The 19,656-nt window shown below is 39.2% G+C and overlaps 1 protein-coding gene across 2 annotated transcripts in view; it reads left to right on the forward strand.

Annotated features, from left to right (window-relative positions):
* LOC113046693 (serine/threonine-protein kinase WNK4-like) overlaps positions 1-19,364 on the forward strand; it is a 56,642-nt gene extending 37,278 nt beyond the window's left edge. The window contains exons 5-21 of one of the 2 annotated variants that reach the window (XM_026207597.1): positions 92-180; positions 2,970-3,189; positions 3,299-3,436; positions 3,506-3,701; positions 6,037-6,239; positions 6,698-6,771; positions 7,454-7,589; positions 7,791-7,907; positions 9,216-9,389; positions 9,975-10,029; positions 10,272-10,400; positions 13,395-14,290; positions 14,939-15,044; positions 15,865-16,411; positions 16,836-17,041; positions 17,462-17,556; positions 17,707-19,364. In XM_026207597.1, the coding sequence (XP_026063382.1) occupies positions 92-180; positions 2,970-3,189; positions 3,299-3,436; positions 3,506-3,701; positions 6,037-6,239; positions 6,698-6,771; positions 7,454-7,589; positions 7,791-7,907; positions 9,216-9,389; positions 9,975-10,029; positions 10,272-10,400; positions 13,395-14,290; positions 14,939-15,044; positions 15,865-16,411; positions 16,836-17,041; positions 17,462-17,556; positions 17,707-17,709 (3,384 nt within the window). In that variant the 3' untranslated portion in view covers positions 17,710-19,364. Of the gene's footprint in view, positions 1-91; positions 181-2,969; positions 3,190-3,298; positions 3,702-6,036; positions 6,240-6,697; positions 6,772-7,453; positions 7,590-7,790; positions 7,908-9,215; positions 9,390-9,974; positions 10,030-10,271; positions 10,401-13,394; positions 14,291-14,938; positions 15,045-15,864; positions 16,412-16,835; positions 17,042-17,461; positions 17,557-17,706 lie in introns of both variants that reach the window. The other variant, XM_026207596.1, reaches the window with a different exon arrangement.
* The last annotated feature ends 292 nt before the right edge of the window (positions 19,365-19,656 follow it).

Consider the following 19,656-nt stretch of genomic DNA (forward strand, 5'->3'; position numbering starts at 1 on the left):
TTGAAGAGTACTGTAAAGTGAATTTTCCTTTCTTTACCCTTTCCTCTCCCCCAAACTCCCCTCCTCCTCTATGTACCTCGCTCTTTTTCAGGGCATGAAGCCAGACAGTTTTTACAAAGTAAAAGTCCCTGAACTGAAAGAGATCATTGAAGGATGCATCCGGATGAACAAAGACGAAAGGTAACTATAATGTCTACAAGGTCATTTAACAAATAGGGACATCTGTAACCAAAGAGCTGCAAAGGCGTGTATGTGCACCAGCAGTCGTCGTAATGTTTTAACACCTGCCAGACGGGTTTTTACTGTTAAAACAACAATACCCAGACTCTTGTCCTTTTGACATTTAAACAACTCCTCAGAAAGCCCTGCACGCCACTATTTTTGTTATTAGATATGTTGTTTTTGTTAGTTTGATATTTCTGTTCTGCCCTATATTGATCAGGTGACACATGGTTACAGAATCAACAGTATCAAAGATGCCGACATGAACACTTCAGATTTTCTAGTGGTACTACGTGGGCATAAACGTTCTCCTCTGTGTTGTTTGCAGTGTTGTGGGTTACTTTTTTCCTGAAATTTGTAACTTAACACGTTAGTTTCGTGCGTAAGTAATCAGTAACTTCGTTATTTTTTTTAAAAAGTAATCCGTTATTTTAAGGAAAGGAAAATCCCGACTGCAGCCTGCTTTTTGTCAGACAGTAGTCCTAGGTCTACTGTGCCACCTGCGGATGTATCAGCGGAGCCGAAGCTCTGTGATCGTAAAGTCAATGGCTGTGATGCGTCTGTGCCCTGCGCCTGACCCTGTGTGTGTGTGTTTTTTTTTTTTTTTCGAACTCCCGGCAAGATAGCAGAGAGGACAGCGTTTGGTTTATGGAAGTACGCACATTATTTTCAATGTGTCAACGAAAAAGAAAAGAACATAACGGTAAAATGCACAATCTGCTTTGGTGAAAAGCTTCTGTCGACCGCCAAAAATTCTACCTCAAATTTAACGCTACGTTTCAATCACTACTTTGAAGAGTAAATGTAAGAGGACTGTGTTAAAGCGAATTTAGGCTTGTGACTGTGAGTGACACTTTAATAATAATTAGTTCGGCTATTAAGCGATTTGTCATTTGCATGTGTGGCAGTGAAGGATTTAATTCGGTTTGTTATCATTTTTGTTTGACAGGCAGCTGTTAATTTCTGTTAGATCATTGGCTGGCTGGTTGTTCATCATTTCTAAATGGAGTTAAATCTGCAAGCCTGTTTAAGGTTGTGTTTACAAGTAAGCATACTTGTACTTTGATAACTGTATTATTTAAAGTTAAAGAAAAATCAGGAGTTATCTTGTGGTGCTCATAATATAAAGTAGCTACCCAGGCTGGGTAGGTGCGAATTTTGATTAATAATATGTTCTGTGATAATAAATAAATAAAACGCCATGTGGAATAGCCGATTTCTGACTGTCTTTCCTGATATTGTTATCCTGCAGTGTTAATTTAGTCGGATGACTGACGTTATTCATTGATTGTCGGGAGTCACGACTTGTAGGTGCATTTAAAGGGGCCGGGGGCTGTGTCTGTCATGTGTGAGCCGCTGCAAACGGCTTTTAATTTTTGGTAACGCATGAGTACTCTAACGCGTTACTTTTATGAATAGGTAACGCTGTATCATAACTGATTACTTTTAATTGATGGTAACGTTGTAACCTAACTAACTACTTTCCAAAGTAACTATACCCAACACTGGTTGTTTGACCCCTGGGCTTTGGGTCACTAGTAAAATGAGAGAGAGTTAAAGTTAGGGTTACTAACACATTGCTGCCCATCTTTTTTAAATCCCAGCTAATCTTTGGGTTTTATTTTTGTTGCACACTTGTAAGGAAGCCTTATGACCATGACGGAAGCCCAATTTAGAACACTCCACTTTGGCAGCTACACAAATAGCAAAACACATACCTCACAATAAAGTTTAGCATTAGCAAGTTGCTAAGCTAACAGCATGGTACTCTAACATATACATACACACAGTAGCACACACTAATGTTGGATTAAATGTGTTTTTTTATTTACAAGGATTTGCTTGAAACATAGTAAGGGAAATGTATGTATATTCATTATTATCACAACTCTCTTACTTTTTTTGGACCACATGTCATGCTAACTCTGTAGGCAAATCACTAGGAATAGAGTAACTTTGTGTGGACTTCCTGCACACGTGATTTTTGGTCTTTTTTTTATTTTTATACTTACAAAAAGTAATTAACAGTTTCCATCAGTACCTGTTCTCCACATGAAATTGCTCATTCACACCACTTTTCATCTACCCAAAGTATCCTCATAACCGTGTAATCAATTTAATATAACACATTTCTGCCAGGATAATGGTCCATTTAATGTCATCCAACCATTATGTAAAGCGTTTGGTCAATAGCCACTAGTGGTGACTCACTCCATCCAGCAGCAGGTAATTCTGATGATTAATAGTGTTGATTTAATTAACTTCAGTTTTTGTAGATGAATGTTCTTACTCTCAGTCCCATTAAGATCTCAAAGTACTTGTCTGACAGTCCATCTCTCATAAGATTTAAGACCTTATTATGCTGGGATTTTACTTTTTTTTTAAAACCTTTTTTACCGGTTGCATGTTTCACAAAGCAACATGGTTGTAAATTGTCTTAAAATATTGTGAAAATAATCTGCATTCATTAAAAGCAATAGCTCATGTAAACAGCGTTCCTCGAAAACAATAGTTTAAAATAGCTTTTTTAGGAGCGTAATTATTATTTGTCACTTGCATGTGACTTGTAAAATTTTTTTTAAATGGATTCTAGTGTAAAAAGATGCTTTTTGCTTCCAGATGGTGTAGTTACAGCGTCTACCAGTAGGGGTTAACTAGCTCTTGTGAACCAGCCAAACCTTGATGCCCTTTTTTAAAACCCAGAAGAAAGTATACAGTCTTTTGTGTTTTCTCGTAATCTCGGTTAGGTACACTATCCAGGACCTGTTAGAGCACACTTTCTTCCAGGAGAATAATGGTGTCCGTGTCGAATTGGCTGAGGAGGATGACATGGTGAAGTCTGGTCTTAAACTCTGGCTTCGAATGGATGACACCAAAAAGCTCCACGGCAAGTATAAGGACAACAACGCCATTGAGTTCCTGTTTGAACTCTACAAGGATGTGCCGGAAGAGGTGGCTCAGGAGATGGTGAGATGGAAAATTGATTTGATAGTGATTAATTTCCATTTTTACATTGCAATTTTCATGCCATTACTGAAGAGATCAGCAAAAATAATGACAAATCCATGTCCCTCAGGTTGTTCTTGGCTTCGTCTGTGAGGCAGACTACAAACTGGTGGCCAAAGCCATCCGTGACCGCGTTACCGCCATCAAACGCCAACGAGAGAAGCTCCGCCGACAAGTTGAAGAGGCGAAGAAGCGGCGACAGGAGGAGGTGATTGAGGAGGAACCTGAACCTATTCTTGAAGCCGAACCTTCAGTTTCTAACCCATCTGCTCCTAAGCCTCCTGTAGAAATGCCCGTTTCCACCCAAACTCAAGCTCCGCCCACTGTCACAGTGTCAGGCCCCATTTCCCTGCCTGCAAACGAATCTCTGGACTCTGGCTTCAATGCCAGCTTTGCCACCGAACCCGAGGAGCCAGATGCAGACCACCGGCAATATTTCAACATACATCACTCCAGCTACTCATCAGCAACCTGTAAGTTTGTGTACTCTTCTGTGTATTAAAGTCGGCATGAAATAGATATTCACCCTTTCTAAGAGGTGTCTAAACCTGCTCCTGGAGGGACACTATCCTGCTAAGCTCCAGTCTCACTTATACTCTGCCAGAAAGCGTCCTTCCAGTTGCAGGACTGGACAGCCCTGCCTTCTCTATTTTCTGCATTCACGTTATAGATCTTTTTGTGAACAATTCATCAATGCATTAGGGCTGTCAAAATTGCTCAAAAATGACGTTCGAATATTCCCTCTAAAAAAAAACACGAATATTTGAACTATTCGAAAATCTGTTTGAATGTTGTCAATGACACGCATTACGTCAATAACAGGACAAAATAATACAAAGAGACATAACTACTTGTATAGGTAGTCTATTTAAGTTTAAACATATATGACAACGTATTACCTACACAAAAACAAGGAAATCAACTAATGGCCAATACTGCAGACCTCACGCTCTCTCACCCCTCACATTCTCTGCGCATAACGGTTTAAATGAAAAAAAAACTAATTTTGAGTGCCGATCAAGAGTTTTGTGCAAGCAATTTAAGGTCGCGTTGTCACAAATATAGCAGGTTTCATTCAGTGATTGAAACAAATATTATTAATATTAGATGAAGTTTTACAGCATATAGAACTGACATTGAATGCTCCGAGCGAGCTGTGCTGTGGTAAACGTGGAACTTTTCCTTGACATGAAACGATAAATAATCAAACCTCGGATCCATTGACAGAACTCCCCGAAGCGTGCCCCATCCCACCCATGTCCTTACAAATTAACGAAATTATTTTATTTGTTATAGCCTCTTGTCGTGTTGCAGAGAAAAAGCTTGCGGCGGGCGATGCAAAGTAACATTAAGTGTCAAGACGTGACTGTTTAGCAGGAGTTCCACACATTATGCCATGCTCATTTTGGTGCACATTTCTGAGATGTGACCTCATGTTGCTAGTGGTCGAATGGTATGCTAACTGTATCTTAAATAGCTTGCATACAACTTTATCTTGCGGGTCAATAATTTTACCTCATTTTCTCTGCTGCGGTCGAGTTGGGCTCTGAACTTGGTGGCATCTTCCACGAAGACGCGTCAACTTTCAGCAGTGATGCTGTGCCAGACAGTGCGACTCCTGTGACCTGTCCCTGAACCCTCAGGCGCGCTAGTGCGCCCACTCGCATAGCAGACAACCACGCCTCTACTACCGTGGGCCTTTTTTTTCCACATTTTTTAAACATTTGAATATAAATTTTCACCTTCGAAATTCGTTTTTTTTAACTATTTGAATACATATTCGAATTTAGAATATTTGTTGACAGCCCTACAATGCATATGCATTTTTTATGCATCTGCATGCTTTTCTATGTCATTACTGAACCTTGTAAAAGCTCCTAATCCTGGCTGTAAGCCTAAACATGACAATAACTGTAAGCTTATCCCTGACTGGTTGATTGGAATGTTGTTCCAGGAATATTGTTCCACATGTCTCTTCGGGCCAACCAAAAATCAAACATGTTTCTCATGACCAAATGACATTTAAAACCAACACGATTTACTTGTTAGTGGATAAACAGTTGCTACATTGTACAGTATACATTCATTGCCCAACCATTCGCATGTACAGAATGTTTACTAACTTACACAGTGATTTATAAGGGTAATTTAGTTTAAAACAACTAAACGACATCATTAGATGTCTTTTAAATCTGGCCAGAATGTTTTGAAACAGTAAAAATAATGGACAGTTTGTTTGTCAGTCATTTCCATTTGTTTCATTTCCAACATGTTTCCTGAGCACCAAATCAGTATAATAGAATGATTTCTGAAGGATCTTGTTATTTTAAATGTAATTAAAATAATAATAAAAAAAGAATTTAAATTGTAGGAATATTTCAAAATATTGCCGTTTACACAGTATGTTTTTTTATTTTTATAAAATAAATGCAGTTTTGGTGAGCATAAGATACTTCTTTCTGTCAGTCTTACTGACTTTTGAAGAATAGTGTATATTGTTTAGTTTATCTGAAATTCATTGTGTATCCTGTGCGCAGTTGAATAAACTGCTTAGACTAGTTTAAAAAAGTTATTCGTCTATATTTTAAGACAAGTCATAACTTTTAACTTTTTGATTACCCCTCACCTAATTTAGCTGGTCAAACTAGTTTTAACATAGTCACTTGTGTTTATGCAACTAACCCTGTAAGCTTTGCTAGGGCATGCATGACATCTCTATGCACTTTAGCATTATTAGTAAGCTGCACACTAACAAACTACTTTCCTTTTTGTTCCTCTTGTTTGGTTGAATTGTGGATACCGTGGCAGCTGACTGTGAGACGGATGGATATCTCAGCTCTTCTGGGATTCAGGATCTTTCAGAAGCTCGAGTTCCTGTTGCAAACCAAGCCTCCACTGCTCCACAACCAACCAGTGGAGCTCCTCATGTGGAAACCCCACCCACTGAAGCTCCACCCCCTGAAGCCACACCCCCTCCAGCTGCAGAGATCCCAGCTCTCCGTTTCCCATCAGTACGTTACCATTGGGCATGAGATAATGATGGACACTAATGACTGTTTGATATATCATCCAACCAACACTAACAATTAAATGTTTGACCCACGTGTACCACGTGACACTATGTAATGATGAGTGATGATGCTGAAAATGCATCTTTGCCATCACAGGAACAAATTGCAACTTTAAATATATTAAATCCAGAAAAAAGTCTTTTTAAATTGAAATAATATTTCACAATACACTGTTTTTACTGTATTTTTGCAAATGCAAGTTTGGTGAGCATAAGTGAATGGTAGTCCAAGCTAAGGAAAAGGCAAGATTTCAGACTCCTTTTGACTGATACTACAAAACTTATAACAGACAAGCAGCCCCTAAAATGCCCTTTCTGTTTGATAAAATAAAATATTAATTTAAATGAGTCACTGGAGTCACAATTTACATTGCTAATTGTTTTCTTTTTCTCCCACAGAGCATTGCTGTGTCCCAAACCACAGAGAGGGCCCAGTCAGGAAGTGCCAGTGGTTTTTCCTCTCCTGTCGACAGGCAAGCTTGTTAGATTAACTGGGTCCATACACAGTGTCGACTGCTCCCTACACACTAAACATGGGCCACCTGTCTAAAAATGTTCACTTTAAATACCCTGCAATGTCATCAACCTGGTTAACCGGTTAAGCTATGAATTCAGAATCAGATCTATACAAGACTGCCATTTAAATAAAACCTCCACTACTGCATGTGTGGGTTTGGCTTTTGTTTTGACGTCAAGAAAGTGTGGACCTGATCCCAGCTGTGAGAGCTGTAATCTTACTCACCAACTGACCAACATCATGCCACGTTTACCCACACTGCCCGTAGTGCTGCAGTGGAGAGCAGTTCTTTTTCTGTGTGACTCATGTATAGACACACACATACACCACACATAGCCTAGTGGTAAGTGCATTAATGGTAATGATTTAGCTCAGGGGAGCAATTTACCTCGAAGGCCATTTCTGTAGGAAGCCAGATGAAGGCAAAGCAAAGGTAGCATATGGTCAAATGGGTTCACAAGGACACTGTTGCATCTTACTCAGTTAGCTCAACCTGATTTAGAAGATCTGTGGGAAATTACTTGGCCTTTATGTGTTAGAGGTAAATTGATAAAAGGAACTTTCAGTGAAGTCTTGTTCTGTGAACTTCAGGAAGTCGGAATGTCACCATGTGTTTTATATCCTTCCTCTCGGAACAGCTACGCTTCTGATGTCACCTCTGGTTTGAGTGATGGAAACGAGGGTCTTTCGGAGAGAGGCGGGAAAGTTCAGAACAAACGCACGGGAACCAAGCTGCTCAGGAAGAGGGCACGCTCACGGCTACGCATCACTGGGGTGACTCATCTGTTTATTAGCTAGCCTTAATGAACTGTCCATACCTGGTTCCTGACCTCACACTTATGCCAATGCTGAGTCGGAAAGCATGTCTAAACTAAAAAAAATGGATTACTGCTTTAAAAATGAATTGGCTTTTTGTGATATGCCCAGTGATAAATACTCACAAATCATTCCCTTCCTGTGTCTTTCTTCATGCAGCTGTCAGATCAAGTGGATCGGGTTGTAGAGTGTCAACTACAGACCCATAACAGCAAGATGGTGACATTTAAATTCGATCTGGATGGAGACAACCCAGAAGACATTGCTGCAGTGATGGTAAGCAAGCAACACACTCAAAAGAAAAAAATAAATAAAATATATGTGACATTGGACCACAGAATCAGTCTCAAATTGTCCTTATATCATCTAAGCTTTCCACTGATGTATGGTTTGTTAGGATATGACAATATTTGCCTGAGATACAACTATTAGAAAATCTGGACTCTGAGGGAGCAAAAAATCTAAATCCTGAGAAGATTGCCTTTAAATTTGTCCAAATCAATTCTTAGCAATGTATATTACTAATCAAAAATTAGTTTTTGATATATTTACGGTAGGAAATGTTACAAATATCTTCATGGAACATGATCTTTATTTAATATCTTAATTATTTTTGGCATAAAAGAAAAATCTTAATTTCGACTTTTACAATGTATATGTAAATACTTATACAATTTCAGCATAGTGTCTTTTTTACTGGAAAATGTAAAGCATATTAAAATTGCCCTTCACTAAATATGTGTAAACTGAAAGTTGTGGAGGTCAAAGAGGACACAAGGACAGAGATAAGGCAGCACTCCTTGTGAGAACGGCATTACACCGTGAGAAGTGTTGATGGTTCAGCTTCTGTGTTTGCACAAACTCTGTTACCTCAAACCTACAGTGGAACATCTATTCTACACCGTTTCTCTCACCTGTTCCTCTAAAACATTTTGCACCCTCAGTTACCAGTGGAAAACCAGTCTTATGTGTCCATTGTGACTTATCAGCTATTTCTGATATATTGTTCGCATACAGAAGAAAGAACTGGTTTGTGACTCATCACATTCTCAGTTAGTGCGAAAAATCACTGGAATGTGTATTTGTCATTTTTGTGTCGCTGGCTGCTATTGTGTTTTCCTATGGTAAAATGGACTTGTAGGACTGCTTCTGTGTTTTTCAGTTGCACAATTGGTAGAATGTTTTAAAGATGCTATAGCAAGTTAAGTTCAGTATTAATATGAGACACAAAAAAAAATCGATCTAAAATGGAATCTGTGGTGAGAGTGTTTTTAGTAGAGCTACTGAAAATAACTTTTGTTAGCTGCTTTCTTTGGCTTCTTTGTGTTAGCTGTGACTAAAAGTTGTTTTGATCATCCAGTCCATGGCCTTGAGACTGGATTTAGGAGTCTTAAATATAGACAGTAGTGTTTCCCTTCGCTACATTATGAGTACATGTCTTTGTTCCGCGCATCAATACTGAATTCCAGTAGCTTTGAAGGAGACTTTTGAACTCATTAAGAAACTCTGCTCAAAAGAGCACGCAAGCTGACTCAAAATTAAATCAACCCAATTAACTGATCTGTCTCTTTGCACCCCATTTAGGTACATAATGAGTTTATCCTACCTGGGGAGAGAGAGGGATTCATTCACCGCATGAGGGACATCATTCGTCGAGCAGAGACCCTGATGAAAAGAGAGACTTTGGAGTCACTGGGCTCCAGAGACAACGCTCGTCTGCCTTATCTGAGCACCGTCGGCTCACTGTCTGCCTCACAGGTTTGTATCCACTGCCTTTATCATTTAAAAGAAGTATATATATATATATATATATATATATATATAGAGAGAGAGAGAGAGAGAGAGAGAGAGAGAGAGAGAGAGAGAGAGAGAGAGAGAGAGAAAGAGATAATTTGTATAAATATGTCCATATAGCTACTGTATTTTAGCATTTTATAAAATTACTAATTTTTAAAGCAAAAAGTTTACAATGGTCCAAATGGTGGCAAACATTTGAAAACAGGAAGTGTTGAATATGTGTTCAGTGGTTTTTCTATAAGAAGTTGTATGTGTGTGTCTGGCGAGGGTTTGGATCTCAGTTGTTAACTCTGGGATTTTATATGTTGTGGTTCAGAAATCCAATCTTCTGATGTCATCGGATGTTAGAGGCAACAATTAACAAACAAAGACACAGTGTGTTCTTTACAATGATTGTAATTGGAGAAGTTAGTCATCAATATTGAGCAGTCATTAATAAGCAACAGTGTTATTGTAGACTTGTGCTTCTCTCACACGTGGTCCTAACTTGGTCACTTTTCTTGACGGCGACGTTAATGCCAACGGGTGCTCTGTTTTCCTCCACAGCCCAATCTCTACACGCAGGGCCTCGCTCGCACACACTCCTCCTCCTCCTTGCCAGGTAACACACACACACACACACACACACACACATGCTGATTGTAGACCACATACACACAAACACTCATCCTATACAGTATGTGTAAAAGTCTTTTATAATAACAAACAAATGCTCAATGTGTCGCCCGCCCCCCAAATAAATTGTAATAAAGGCACTACATATTGTATTAATTAAAATCTAAAAAAGCCTATAAAAATGATAAAATATGATGATATATAACGTTATTGTTGTATGTGCTTCAGATTATGCTGCTGCCAGTTTAGGGCCAGTGACCCGGGGTTCCTCACCTACTCTGAGCACCGACTTTTATGTTGACCCCGATGCCGTTCCCCCCGTCCGGCCCCTGCGTTCACAGTCCTTCCACACTACAGGTACAACAATAGATCACTTTCTCTTTCCTTTGAATTTATGTGCTGTGCGTTTTACAATGCATATTATTCCTAAGCAACACTACCGGAAATTATACCACATTATTGATGATGGCCTTAAAAAGTCAGAAAATGGTTACCAGTGGTACTTACTAAAAACTTGACGCTGGAATCTAATTTACATGAGGATGGGGCTCAACATTTACATGCAAATGGTAATTAATCTACATAGCTATAATCTTGTTAGATCATGTAGATTCTGTCTACTGAATAGAAAGCGTTTTTGTTCCTGTCATTACATGCAACTTGCATCAAGGCCAGCAGTAGGTGTGCAGCGATCAACCGTTTTCACAATTAACCGTCGCTTTAAAATGTCAAGGTTAATTAATCGTAAAGGTTCCGCTAAACCGAGTGCTTCTGTTGCCCAGAACGGAACAGTTGCAACTTGCGTGAAATGAAAACAAAGTAACTCTAGTGGTGCACCAACTTAAAATGCGGTGCTTATCAGAGACATGGGGGTTACTACACACACTAGATGAACTATGACAGAGGAACCACACAGCGATCCTTTATTTCCATCAGAGAAATGGCTGAAGTCAATAATGTGGGACTATTTTGGGTAAACCAAGAATGACCATGGTGTCATTTAAATATGGCCAGAAAAACTGCTGCTAAAGAGAGAATAAATGGTTTTAAACTAGGCTATTCTAATGCACAACATGAAGACAAGACCGACGTGAAGCTACGGCTCATTAGCTCAGTATTCTGCCCGCTTCAGACCAGATAGAGATTAAATAATGCGGTAAGATCACATTTATTTGAATTAATTAATCATAACATTTAGGGGCTTGAATTAATTATTTGATTGGGAGAGAGAGAAGTGTATGTGTGAACCTGCGTCAGTGCGTCTCTCTACAAATGTGTTTTTAACTTTTAAGCTATTTTAATAATAAAAGTCACAGGGCAGGGTTCACAACAAGTTTGTGTCCTCCTGAGTGTTTGTATGAGTGCGCAGCGTCATCTCCGATCTCACAAACGAAAATAATAGTCATTATTTTCTCAATCCACATATGGGTCACCATACTTGGCTGTATGTCACTTTCACTTCACTGCAGTATTAATCATAAGTCAAAAATCAAGTTTTTTTTTTATACCATGTTTCCAGTTCTCTGCCTCAGATCCAAAAAAAGTAAAGAATGTAGGCTACACACTGAAAACATTAAATACTTTCATCATATATTTTCCTTAGTTATTTTCAAAAGGGAAATACTTACCTGGATGTTTGCAGAGCAGAGGTCACCTTTTCAATCCCAGTTGGAGAGATGGGCTTTTGTTGGTCTTTTATTATTATTATTATTATTATTATTATTTTGTGCTGTATTATTGGTTACTGTGTTATTTCTGTTTCAAAAGGCAGCAATAAATAACACTTTGATATCTAAAGAGTGTCCATGTGATTGTATACATTATAATTGCATAACAATCTTCCAACAAAATCTATAATCGTTGCATCCCTACCCAGCAGATGTCTTTTTTTTCTTCACACAATAGGTCATTAGTGCCTCATTGTTTTATGCTATTCAATAAAAGCTTGTATTACAAAATACTGTTTTTGCACTACCTCAGGTGTCTCAAAGTGCATTAGTCTGTCAATCGCTGTATTGATTAATCACGTATGTTTAGATTTCGACACATGAAGCAAAATTCAGATGATTATATCACCACTATCAGAGCCAATCATCATTGGTCTCCAGGTAATGAGCGCTATGTTCTGTCACACAGACAGTCAGTACAGTCCGGACCTCTTGGGGACATTCAGTGTATGACGGGCGTCATAATGAACATTCACTCTTTAATCTTTCAGTCGTGTCATTGTAACTCAGAGCACTTTTCCATGCCAATTTCTCTCTTAGCACAACATTAGCTGTGGAGCTACAGGAACAAACTCGATATTTCTTGTATCCCTCTCTTCAATTGGCTTTCTGAACACCTATTCCCATGGAGACCAGGCTTTGACAGCAGTGTCATTGTTGACGTATCTCTGAATTTGCTTCTGACACCTGCTGCTTCACAATGAACAACTAGACTTCATTACCTGAGAGAACAAAATACACATATTACACAACCTGTGCAAAGCATAAAAGCTCTATTTCAAGATTAGCAGTTTTTCTTTTCTTGAAAGACTCATGGTGACAAATCATTGTGCCAGTGTGTCCGCACAGGAAGTAGAGGACTGGCACATAGGGTTTGATAAATGCTCCAATGTGGTTAGCTCCTCTGAAGTGAGGTCACATCCCAATGTGGGGCTTTATTTTTATGCCACAATGATGTTTATGGAGCCTTTTCAGAAGTCAAGGTCAAAGTATGTCAGAGAGTCCTATTTTAATAAATTTACATTTATGCATTTAGTAGACGCTGTTATCAAAAGCTACTCACAGTGCATTCAGGCTATACATTTTTTTTTTACCAGTATATGTGTTCCCTGGGAATTGAACCCACAACCTTTTGCACTGCTAACACAATGTGCTACCACTGAGCCCCAGGAACATAAATTAATTCTTAGATGAAGATTGAAAAGGATCACATAGACGGTGACAAAGCAACCGTTTTCCACAAGAGTTGCTGATTTAAGCAAATAACCACATGGCAAATCATTTTATTCACAGTAACTTACAGCTTGTTTACTCGATACAATCCCTGTGGAACATCCTGGAATTTAGAGCATAACTGGTGACAGATCATGGCTTGTTCTTAGTGGGACTCAAACCTACAGTACGACTGCTTTCTGGTTCTAAGTTTTAACAACATTGCCACACCACTTCCTATGATCGCATCAGTGGCCACAATGACTGTTGACCACATGACTAAGTTGAGAAGAGTTTAGCAGGAATGTCTACTATCTATTGCCACTACTTGGCAATCAAGATTGCTATGTGTCTGTGTATTGAGCTTAACCCAGTGCTAACCCCGACTGAATCTTTCTTCCATTTTCTTCAGGTTCCTCTCAGACCTACCAGTCTTTTACGCCCAACTTCCCACAGTACTCCCACCCTGATGTCCTGCCACATCTCCTGCCAAATCAAATTCCCCATCAGCTCCCCAAACCACCTTACGCTCACAACACCCACTACACCTACCCCTACCAAATTGATCACGCCTCCCTCAAGAGTCCCCTCAACCCAAGTCCGCTTACTCGCATCCCCAGCAACCCAAACTTCTTCTCCTCATCTTCGTCCTCTTCTGTAGTTTCACCGGTTCAGCAGTCCGTCGAGATGCCAACTCAAGCTGAAACCAACAATCTGCCTCTTTCAGTTGGCCCTCCACCTGGCCCGCAAGCTGCAGGCATGTGGCCACCACCTTCCCAGCAGCCCCTTATTTCACTGGCCAGTGTTCTTTCTATGGCTATGAACTTTGCACAGTCCTTTATACCCCCTGGATCCATCCCTCAAGGTTTCCATCCCCAAATGACCCCTCAACCAGGGTATGGCCCTATGTATCCAGCTCAGCATGCGAGTATGAACAACCATGAGGCTCCATACTACCAGGTGGCACAGAGCGGCCAGTATATGGATATGTATCAATATCCTGATGCTCATACACAGGTTCCGGCACCAGTTCCCGAACCTCTCGAAGGGGGCCAAACAGCATCTCCACCAGGAGTTCCTCTTAGGGAGCCAAGAACAGGCATGACCCCTGAGATTAAACAGCCAATAAACCCAAACCTAACAAACCAAAGCTCTTCTCCAGGGTCTAGAAGTAGCCCACTGGCAGAGAGCCAGTCTAACCCCATTGGGCCGCTCAGAGAGCGGGCAGACAGTTCAGCATCAAGCTCCCGCACCCCATCCAGCACAAGCTCACCAGCGTCCTCGACATCCCCAAGCCCACAAAACACTGTAAGTGTTCGAAATTGCACACACTAAACAAGTTTGAACCTAAAGGGGAAGTTCTGGGGAAATTCTTATTTACACTCATATCAAACATAGCAAACCCGTATGAGTTTTTTTCTTCTTCCATGAAACTCAACAGGAGAAATATTATCCTGCTAACGCATAGTCAAACTTAGCATCTTGTGTTCAGTTACAAGACTTATTATGAGGTGCATTACAGTTGGAATATAGCAGTATGTTTGGGTTGTTTTTTGAATACTTTATTCAGTTTCTCCATTTGTGTTCCACTCAAGAAAGTTAGTCTTTCAAGGAATGACATTAGTGATTAAACAATGACAAAAATTAAATTGTTCTTTTGTGTGTGTGTGTGTGACTTTAAAGACTTCTATAGCCAAATCTGTTCTTTTAATCTAAATGTGTACCTTTCAAACAAAGACATGTATCAACCACAAAAAAAGTATTTTAGGTGTTTCTGTCAACATAAATATGAGGGTATACTATTAAGTGAAGCATTGCTCTCAGACGTCTTTGTGAGCGTACTTAGACAAACCTGTTCTGAACATGTACGGTATTGTGGGTGTTGTCTGTTATTACATGTCTCAAAGCATCTGTAGAAAGACGTCTGGGGTTGACACTTTTATTAATGTTTTTAAGGTGTCCTCACCTGTCCCAAGGTCCTCCCCTACTCTATCCATCTATCTGGCAGTGTCTGAAACGAATACCATTGCAGCCAAATCTAGACTCTCACCTATATCTGAAGGTGAGTTGCACTCTTTCCATCTGTCACACATGTACACACACACACACACACACCCATAAATAGTACACACCCTATATTCCTTGCACACAAAGACACAAAGAACATTGAAGGTCACACAACCAGGCAAGAATGAATATATTTACATGCACATACACGTCCATTATTACGCATGCACACAAATAAACACACTTTTGTGTGCTTCCAAGCTTTCTATTTGTCAAAGAAACCTGAAAAAAATAAATGTACAGTATCACAGCTTTTCAACATGAATAAAAATGCTACTTGAGTACCAAATCAATACATTACAATGATTTCTGAAGGATCATGTGACTTTTAAGACTGGAGTAATGATTGCTGAAAATTCAGCTTTGCATCACAATAATTAATCACATTTTAAAATAAAATTTTAAACAGTTATTTAAAGATGTAGTAATATTCCACAATATTACAGTTTTTATTGTATTTTGGGTCAATTAGATGCAGCCTTGATAAGCATAAGACTTAGAGTATATCTGACAAATAATCCATATCTTTGAACGATAGTGTACTTTGAAAATAACATTTTCTATGTTGTGTCCAACCCAAACACATATTTAAATTGTGTATACAAGGGCTACATTGGAAATACACAGCTGCCATCTATTGACTGCAGAAGCTCATTGCATACTAAGCACATTCTTTTGATAAGATTGTTTTTTCCTTTCTATTTTTTACCACTTTACTACTCACATTTTGTTTAGAAATTGTAAAAATGTATTGTTTTGCTGTTTTACCATGTTCAAAAAATAACATAAAAAATCCTCTGCCACTTTGTGCACAGAGAAAAAGTCTATTGTCACAGTGGGACGGTTCCAAGTCAGTCCAAGCAAGGAGATCCCCATTCCATCGCCCAGCCTGACGCCAACTCCCACCCCTACAGCTACGGCCGAATCCTTACCGACCCAAACACGCCCTACAACAGTTCCCCAAGCCACGCCCCCCACACACAACAGCCAATCAGACAGCAGCACAGACATACAGGCGGAATCAGAAAGCAGTAACAGCTCCCTGAATGAATCCCCACCACTTATCCAACCACCTAGTGAGGCTTTGTGCAGTGCCCCCTTGTGGACTGGAGGACCTAAAACACCGGAGAGAAAAGTTGTAGAACCAGACGAGGGACGGGGAGGTGAAGAAGGGGAGGAGGAGACAGAAAGGAGGCGGAGGAGGATAAGCGTGAGCTTGCTAGAAAGTTCAGTCGGGAGTCCTCAGATCAATCTCAATCAGCCTTGGATGAGCTACACACGCAGAGCGTCGTTCGCTAGCAGCGACGAGACAGAGAGTGAAGACGAGGAAATGTATGAGGAGCTACAGGAACTCAGAGAGAGGTGAGCCTGTACTGTGTCTTGTGGGCTGCTTGAGGAACACTCCTGCAAATCCTTGTATGTTTTATGAAGTGCTTCATCATACTCTAGCATCATTTTGTTACTCTTATAGTTACTCACTCAAACCATCAGTGTCTCATTATAGATTTAATCCCAAATGTTTTTTGGGATCAAACATGTCTGAACATGTTATGTGCTGTCAAAGTTTTCATGGGTGAGAGATAGGATGACTTAAGGCAAAAGTGCATAAAATCAGAAAAGCACTTGCACAGATTATATTCTATGTTATATTGCTGAATGAGATCTAATAGGTTATCAGTTGCATATTAACTAAGTGTGTTCACATTATTTTATGATTAAGTGTCACTTGAAGCTTTCAAACCACTGCCTTGTTGTTTACTGTCTTTTCCTTCTCCCTCTTTCTCAGACATGTGGCAGAGGTTCAGGCTCTCCAGGCCTCTCAAAAGCAAGAGATCGAGGAACTCTACAAACGGATGGGTAAAGTGCCCCCTCCAGGAATCGTCTCTCCAGCGGCCATGTTGTCCAGCCGCCAACGTCGTCTGTCTAAAAGTGGAGGGTACCCAAGCTCTCGCCGAAATAGCCTGCAGAGACTGGATATACTGCCCCCTACAGGTACCATAGGAGAAGTTACAAATATTTGACTGAATATTTCAACTTTGAAATGTTTTTACAACCTATTTTGTGCTGAAAAGAATGAGGTGCCACTTAGGATTAAAATCAAACTTCGCTTATCAATAAACACATAAAACATGCATATACACCGATAAATTACCCACATATACATGTATACTATTGGATGTTCAAAATACATATATGAAATACACATGCACACTAATATGAAATCCATACCAACACATATTATGCATTTGCACTTGTGAATAACCTGCGTATACATATAACCTTGAGGCATGCATACACCTACACTCGCTTATATGTATAAACTTGATCCATGCATATACAGCTATAAACACTTGCGCATATACTTAAATGGCAGTAACTCATATACTCATATTTCCACAAACACACTTTCAGGTATCATGCGTAAGAACTCAGTGAGCGGCAGCAGCAGCGGGTCGCAGGAAAGAGCCAGTAAAGGAGTGACCTTTTCCTCTGATTTTAACAGAATTGTGGGTGATACCTTCTATTTGCTTTCACTGATTACTACCTTTCTATACCCTCTTATCTTAACCCGTCTTGGTTTGTTCTTTCCCCTGCTAATGGAATACACAAGAGAGGAATGTGACATGCACTGATCTTTCTTTTTATCTTTCTGACAGTGATTTCATTTTCTAAGGAGCCCTTTGGCCTTCGTACTGCTCTCCTTATGGACTGAAGTGACACCATTTCTTCCTCTGATGTGTGTGAGCACATGTTTGTGTTGTCAGGAAAGGAGTGTGTGTGTGTTCTTCACAGACTCTGATGTGAATATGTTTAACCAGTATACCTCTGTTCAGTATTCTAAGGATGATTTACTTACCAAGTGAGCTTTCTGAAGAGACAGGACGCTTGGAAGCACAGACTTTATACATGAAACACGGAGTTAGGAAGAAACGGCCACTCGTTTGCAGCTGTAGCACCACTAGTGGTTGAATGTATTAATTGCAAATGTGTTTTCACTTATTAGGCAGTCAGTGTGGTTGCCCTCTATTTTTGTCAGTTATAGATCAACCGGTCCGTTAATGTTTTATTCCAATTCCCATAAATTCCCGAAAGAATCGGTACTGTAAACAACTTTATTTTCTCTTTTGCAAAAATGCAATGCAATTCAATACATTCAGTCCTTGTAAAGACTTTTAGGCCCCACTGTAGGTTTGCTTTTAAATTAACAGTATAATGTACATATTTGACAAGTTGTAAAAACGTTTATCATGGATTACAGCACACATATGTGACTTTGTTACTTCAATGTTTTTGCACTCTCAATAATTGCACGACATATTTTTCGGAACTCCCATGACTCGCAGTATTGACATTGATTTTATACAGATGCCTCAAACGGATCTAAAATTAATGTAGATGTTGTGAGTATTCACATGAAAAAAAACATCAACAAAAATATTTAAATGCACAGTCTAGTCTGGTTTAGATATTATGCTAAAATGACTGAATAAATTAATTTCTGGAGGCAACAATCTATCCAAAGAGATTGAATGGGGGACAATCACTTAAATAAATCAGCCTTCAGTTCATGTAGAGTAATGTCCATAATGCCATATTTTTCTAAATTGTAAATTGTAATTATACATTTTGTTGTCATATAGTAGGTACTGCTTAAGAATTTAGTTCCTCCCGATTTAAAAAATTAGCATACGGTGTGATTTTGCTTTATTTAATGGCTTTTCAGCTCATGGCTGCCTAATGTTTTCTAGATTTGAAACTTTTCTGTCTTAATGCTTTCCACTTTGTTTATTTGTATCTTAGTTAATGGAGTGTGCAATGAAGATGTTAACTCATGTTTTATTAATTAAAAGAAGAAAATAGCAAACGACTGACACACCGCACTTTTCTTCAAGGCATTTGTCAGTAGATGCCCCAGATGATCTGTATATAAGGACACTAATGAATTGTGACGTGTGGAGTCTCAGTTTATATGCCTCGGCCTTTGCAGCGATGCTACATACAGTATATATGAATATGTGAAGACATGCATAAACATATTGACAACTGAGAAACTGTGAAGTTTGAACAATTGTTGCCTTAAAGTATCTGCATTTGATAAGACAACATGTGTGTTCTACTGCATAGAGAGAGAAGATTTATATATAAACATAGATATATTTAGATAAAGAGAAAAGCTGTATTATATTAAGCGGGGGGAAAAATGTTGTACTGCCATGCAGATTGTGCCTATTGTTTTTTTTTTTTTTACAATTTATTCTTGATTCCTGGATGAAACCTGATTGTGTAAATGCACAAATAAATAATGATTCACAAACAACCAAATGCTCTCTTAAACTGTGTGAACAGGCCTGAGACCACTAATGAAAATGCTTATTTTTTTGCTTTTCCCCCCAATTTAATAAAATTTTTTTTTTTAAATATTATATAAATCACGTTGTTAGTATAACAGTATCATTTAAAAAGTAGATTTACAGTGTCTTTGCAGGAATACCTCACTTTTGCCACAAATGTACTTGATTGGTGATCTAGAACAGTGCAGATTCTTAAAGGAACCGTTCACCAGAAAATTGATATTTTCTAAAACATTTGCTCACTTTCCAGCCATC

This window comes from Carassius auratus, chromosome 28 (genome assembly GCF_003368295.1).
Source record: "Carassius auratus strain Wakin chromosome 28, ASM336829v1, whole genome shotgun sequence".
Lineage (NCBI taxonomy): Eukaryota > Metazoa > Chordata > Actinopteri > Cypriniformes > Cyprinidae > Carassius > Carassius auratus.